The 6429-nt window shown below is 37.6% G+C and overlaps 1 protein-coding gene across 1 annotated transcript; it reads right to left on the minus strand.

Annotated features, from left to right (window-relative positions):
* On the minus strand, nt 1–5435 carry LOC110022872 (telomere repeat-binding protein 2-like). Its single transcript, XM_020722000.1, has 10 exons — nt 5147–5435; nt 3877–4051; nt 3065–3785; nt 2757–2939; nt 2603–2665; nt 2430–2509; nt 2103–2326; nt 1677–1976; nt 1140–1203; nt 1–615 (listed from the first exon to the last, which is right to left on the minus strand). The coding sequence occupies exons 2-10, from the start codon at nt 3955–3957 to the stop codon at nt 448–450; spliced, it is 1884 nt and encodes a 627-aa protein (XP_020577659.1). The 5' UTR covers nt 3958–4051; nt 5147–5435; the 3' UTR covers nt 1–447.
* Between the last annotated feature and the right edge of the window lie 994 nt (nt 5436–6429).

Here is a 6429-nt window from a genome sequence, read left to right on the forward strand (position 1 = left end):
CTGTAGCATGCAACGAATGAAAGAATTCAACTGTTTATTATCAACATTTCAATAGTTCAGAGAATGCCAATAATTGATCCAAAGCAATACATCCCACAGACCAAATAAGCTAAATCATTTCTTTCCCCTTTCCCTAGACATAAACAAAGCCTGCTGAAAAGAATGAATTAAATCAAAATCAGACAAGTAATCAAATTCTTCTATCCCTCATATAAAAGAGGAAACTATAAAAAAAAAGAAAAAATTCAATTAGCAAGAGATGAGAGAAACTGCTTCTTCCCCAGTTCTAATCCCAGCCTGGAGCAGCACAACAGCCTTCTGGCTAAAAGAATCATTAATTTCATATCATTTACATAACCCTTACTTTACTTCTTCCTAATTTTACCCCCTTTGACCTTTTTTGCTGTTCCTTCTTAATATTCATACATTGGTTGAATGGCATTAGAATCATGCGAGGACGAGACATGGCTCGGCCAGTCTACTCGACTTAGCCTGCTGCTGCCCCCAGTAGGCATGGGCTGAGAGAACTCGGTCGAGCAGATCCTGCGGCACAGGCTCCCCTCTTCTCTGTTGAGGGGATATCCTGGCTGTGTGCACCAATGTCTTCCACTTGTCCTGCAATTAACAAACAAGACTTTTCACACTCTTTTCTTTTCTCTTAATGATTTTCGAACAATCATTGAGTTTTACAAAGCTGACCCATTAGACTTTTTCAAAGAGAAAAAACATACAATTCATTGTATTTTAGGAATTCAGCCTATTTTATAAATGTCAAAATAATCCTGAGAGCTCAATTTTAAAATAATCAGGAACTATTTTGACAATTCTATAAAATATTCGTGACTATTTTGACACTTTGCTCGTTCTATATTGGTTGTGTAGGTAAACAGAATAAAGTGGGTCAAATTGGTTAAAAAGGAGATAAAAGGAGAGATTCATGCAGGCTTTTAACGGGTCAAATTGGTTAAAAAGGAGAAGAAAGGAACATGGAACCGCGTTAGGTTGAGCACTCCCCAGCAGTTCATCTACCCGTTAAAAGTTTGAAAGTAAACAGCTGCCTTGCTTACGGCTCCACACAAAGCACATGGAAGCTTCGTGCATTAATTGAATTTTGGAGAAGATATGGTTTGGTCAATTACCTTCAAGTCCACGTAGGTGCGATGCTTCACGTTGTCGAAGGCTCTCAGCTTCACATCTCGCCACCTGCGCCCAAGTTATGTAACACCGCTTCAATACAATCACCAGGAAATCAAGATTTTTGCAATTGCGAGAAAAAAATTTCGGAATTTTAAATCTTGTGCTTTTATATTTATGCCACCAAAATCTTCCACATGGCATCAAAAAGATCATTTTTACTTCTAAAAAGTGATGCATATACATATTTTCATGCATGGTCAAGGTGGTGTGGGTGTAAAAATTGAAATTTAGAAGTTAGATATGTAAATACATAGAAATTGAGAGGTGTGTATGTAAATCGTCCAATTTTGATAACTTCTATTTCACCATCCACTAATAGTTAAATTTAGGATTGTTTTAAACCACATCGTTCACGGGATTTAATACACTTTTTAAGGGTTTGTTTCCTCCCATAAACCATAAATCATGAAATAAATTGCAGAAAAATTATAAAAAAGATTCAACAAGGACTATTTTGAGTCTTGAGATTTGAGATTGACCTTCCAGTTCCAAGCTTTTCCACAGCCTGGACCAGAGCTTCCACCTCTGAAACAGAGAAGGGCCGTCGGATCCGACGAACGACTACAGACAGCTTGGAGTTGCGAAAAGGAACTACGGGGAGAGCCTCAGAATTCCCCGCAAGTATGGGAACCAATGCTTTCGAATTGTCACACATTTGATCTACAGATGATGAAGGGTTGGTGGGTGAGTGAACCGAATCATGGTCGCTCTCTGTACAGTTTTCCGGGATATTGGGAGGAGTTTGGGTACTTGGCGCACAAGTCACTTTATCCGGAATCCTGAAAAGCAACACAAATGTAGTAAACTGTAAGCCACTCCTACTCCATTTAGATTTGAAATAAGAAGCCATTATTAGCTTGGAAAGGAATCCAACGGTAACTAAGAACTTGGAACTTGCTCCTTACTTGTTAAAGGGTTGTGATTCACAAGAATGTGAATCACAAGGTGGTGGAGGAGATCGAGTTGGACTTGGCTCTAGTGCAAAACCCAAATTATCCAGCTTATCTTTGCTAGAAATTCCAGCTTGGAGTAGAGTCTTGTTGTCATCTCTAATCTTCTTCCCTTCCAGAAGAACACCAACGCGCAGTCCACCACTTAGTACAGCAGTCACAGCTTCCATAACGGTCCTCTGCAAATTTAAAATTTGCCCAATAAAGTGCATGAAAATGACCAAAAAACTATTTATCAACAATAATTGATGAGAAAAATGAAGCAGTGTCGAAAGAGAATACCTTCAGAGAACCAACAGTAGCATTTGCAGGGATCTCAATAGAGAGTTCCGGGACTCTAAAAGATTTTATGCTCAATTTGACTGTCATGAAAGAGAGTGAGCACCTTAGAACCTTAAAAAGATTCAAAGTCGAAATTATTAAACAAAAGGCAAGTTCTGTAGCCTATTATATACCAGGATGGTCCGCTGACTCATATGATAAACTCTGCTCTGTGGTAGAGCATGACCTACCATGTGCTGCAAAAGGAAAAGAAAGCTGGTTTCACTTAAAAATTCAAAGCCGACAGAAGGGCTCAGCAGACAAGAAGATGCAAACAGTTCAGCTCACCATCATTTAACTCCGCATCGGGATTACCAGAATTTAACTTGGTATCATCTTTAACTAGTACTTCATCAGGTGCTGAAAATGAGATGCGCTCGATCAACTTTTTCCTCTTAAATGAGCTTCTTTGTGTCCTTCGGCGAGTATAACACAGATTCCGAGCACGAAAAGCAGGCTTAATTTCTTCATCTAGGAAGAAAAAGAATCACAAGCTCAACTTACAACAATAAGACGACATAAAATAAGAAAAATAACATGGAATCACAATAAAGGACAACATTTAGAGTAAGGATTTTAAGAGAGAATACACATACCACCATGCCACAGCTCTCCATCATTCATCGCTTCCCCATCATCTTTCCAACTGTTCGTTGTACTCATTTTCCTCACCCTGCGTTCACTCTTACAATGCGGCTTAAATGGCTTCGAATATATAGCGCTATTATGAGTGCGCCAAGAAGAATTTTCGTCATCATCTCTATCTAAAATCAGGTCCATTCCGTCCCTGAGTGAGTGAAGGGAGCTACTGTGAGCGCTATGATAATCTCCAAATGGAGGAATCTCAATACTGCTGTCTGAACTCAGTAAAGCTGGACTTTTGGTATCCAAATCAATTGGATCATCTAACTTCTGGATCTCCATAGCATCATTTTTCAAAGTTCCAGTTTTTGTCAGCATCTGTTGTTGACGCTTCAGACCAGATTGCGCAGACTCCCAAGCAAAACCATCCTTCTTGGACATATCAGACTTTACAACTGCAAAGTCAGATGCGGCACCATTTTCTGCGTGAGAGACAAATCTTGCAACAAAACTACTTTCATCACAGCTTCCCTGATCAAAAACATCACTTTTGGATGGACTGCCATGGTCAAGTTGCTCCTTTTTAATTGTATTACCACTAGTAGTTATTTCCGCCGTCTTGTGTAATGAACAGCTGCTCTCTCTCTTTGCTAACAGCTCTCCAGCTACAGTTGCGAGCATGTCAAATGGATGCATTTGGGTGTTCTCAGCCTTCTTTTGGGGAGAGCGCTTTCCCTATACAAAAAAAATGAATGATGAGTCAAAGATTAGCAGAAAAAAAAAAAAGCAGAGGAAACAAGATTATAATTTTATAATTTGTATCTACCCTCGCCGATCTTGGAAAGCGCGGCATTGTGGGTATCTGGCATCCAATGAATCCGGCGTCCAGCCTCTTTTGAAAAACCATTTCTTTTGAATTTTGTTAAACAGCGAATTCAGGATCCGATTAAAGAAGACACTATGATCCAGCTGCCGGCCTTAAAAGCCAAATCCATACAAGCCTGTTGATTCATGGAGTTTATTGGCCAACAAACATGAAAAAGTGCACAAAAATGGCAGAATATTGCATAAATAAAAGGAAACAATGTTTCCGATATTAATTCATTCAAAGAAATCAACACTGTTAATAAACAGTGAAATATATTGATGAAAACGAAAGGAAACTTTTTTTTATTTTTCAGTAACGTATGCTTTCAATTGAAAGGATTTAAATCAAGGTAAGGATGAAGAAAGAATAGTGAAACATCATGTTCCAAGCATAAGAATTCAGAAGTAAATTGATAAATAAAAATTGAATAGATCTGATAAGAGAGAGAGAGAGTGAGTTACAGCATAAGCCTTGAGATAGGTATTGCCCCTTACATCCAATGAAAAGTTATGGAATTCGATTCCTTCAAAATAAGATTTCAAAACCCATAAAGTAATCCCATTTCACATGACACTCTGAAATGAAATTTGAAAAGAAGATCAACAGATGAAATTCGTGATCTGAATAAAATATGAACACCCTGATGCAGAATTTAATGGAGGAAAAGAACCAGCGGAAGGCAAGGGATACAATTATCCACATACCCTCGGAAGAATGCAGCAAAACCGATCTAACAATAGAAAGACCATTGTCAAAGTAAACTACACCTCTTTTATAAACCTCAGAATCTATGGAAAACAAAATTTTCCATTACCTTAATTCTAAAAACTAAAAAATAAACCAAACTAGAAGTGATCTGGAAATTGAGTAGCACTTCTCTAGTAATCTTCCAAAAAAGAGATAAATCAATGCGACAATTTTAATTGGCGAAATCAATAGATCAAATCAAAATCACAAGAAGATGATCCGTAAAGCTTAAGCAATCAAAGTTTCACAGCGCAAGAAATGCGATCGCTACTGAAACCGACACGAAAGTACACCCCAAAACCGGATCTCAATTCTCCCGGCAACAAAATCAAAATTCACTGAAAAGAAAAAAAAAATCCCATTTGAAGCAGAATTCATCATGTTTTTCAACAATCGCCGGAAACAAATCTCCGAAATAGCAGCTAAAAACCACCCGCCAATCGACGGAGCGAAACCGGACGGCAGTATTCCTTGTGCTCACCTCGGATTCAAGAAGAAGATTGCCCAATTCACACAATTTCCAGAACGAAGAACAGATTGCTGGAGAAACAACACAACGAAATTGATCAGAGAAATCGGAAATATACAGAATCGATCGCCAAATCTCGATCCCAACACGAATCCTCTTCCTTCACGCACTTGTTCACCCAAAAGAATTCAACAATTTGAATATATATTTTTTTAAATTTTCTCCTTCTCCCCTCCCTATCTCTTGCAGAATTCTCTCACCACCCAGACGATCGCCAAAACCCCTGAAACTCTAAAAACCACTTTTTTATTTTTTTTTTCCTCTCTCTAAAACCCCTGCTCTTATAGTTCCAGCCAGCTTAGTCACCGGCTCAGCCGGTAAAACCTCATTTTCTTCCACTGCCGATCACCGGTCGCCCAAACTACCCGACCATTTGGTGCCTTATCCCATCTCTCACGTCCTCTAGATTCACTCCACGTGTCTCAGCCCTCATCCCACGGTGCACAATTTTCATAGCTCATTTTTTCATAAACTCCCCAAGCATTTAAAAATTCGGCTCTTGTCGTAATTCGGATATTTTATTAATTAGAATCCGTTTCGGCTTCTTTTTTAAAAGACAAGATTAAATTCATTTTGATCGTAAAAATCAGTTAGTTGGTTGACGTTAGGAAATAGATTTTAAAAGAATAAAGTGCAAAAATACTGCCTCACTATTTTCACGGAGCTGTTTTAATCATAGAGTTTATAGAAATGTTAAAATAATATCTAATTATATTAGAACTGAGCTCTAATAGTTCTCTATAGTGACTATTTAAACCCTAATTTAAAAAAATTTAGTACTATTTTGACAATTCTATAAACTTTAGGATGCGCGAATATCAATGATTTGAAAGTATTTTGACACTATACTCATTTTAAAAATGTGATTTTCATTTCAATTTATGATTTAATTAAAATAATTGTCATAAACGAGATTTCTAAACTCCATCAATCGAAAGAAAGAGGTTTTGATTTTGAGATATTTGAATAAATTAAATTTAATAAATAAAACATTGACGAAATAAGCCAAAATTCTAATAGGATTGAAGGCGAACCATAGTGGGATGTGAGTCTAGGGTTTCTTCTTTCATGGTGTTGTCAGGGTTTCTTCCCTCTTCAATCTTTTGAGAGCGTGTGAGCTGCTCCTCTTCTCATCATTTGAGTCGCTTGTGTTGGGCATTTGTTCTGAAATTTTATGTTTCTCTCTTTATTTTTTTAGGGTTCTATCTACTTTGTTTTTTTTTTTTTTTTTCTAT

The sequence above is a fragment of the Phalaenopsis equestris genome, unplaced genomic scaffold (assembly GCF_001263595.1).
Source record: "Phalaenopsis equestris unplaced genomic scaffold, ASM126359v1 Scaffold000203, whole genome shotgun sequence".
Classification (NCBI taxonomy): Eukaryota; Viridiplantae; Streptophyta; class Magnoliopsida; order Asparagales; family Orchidaceae; genus Phalaenopsis; species Phalaenopsis equestris.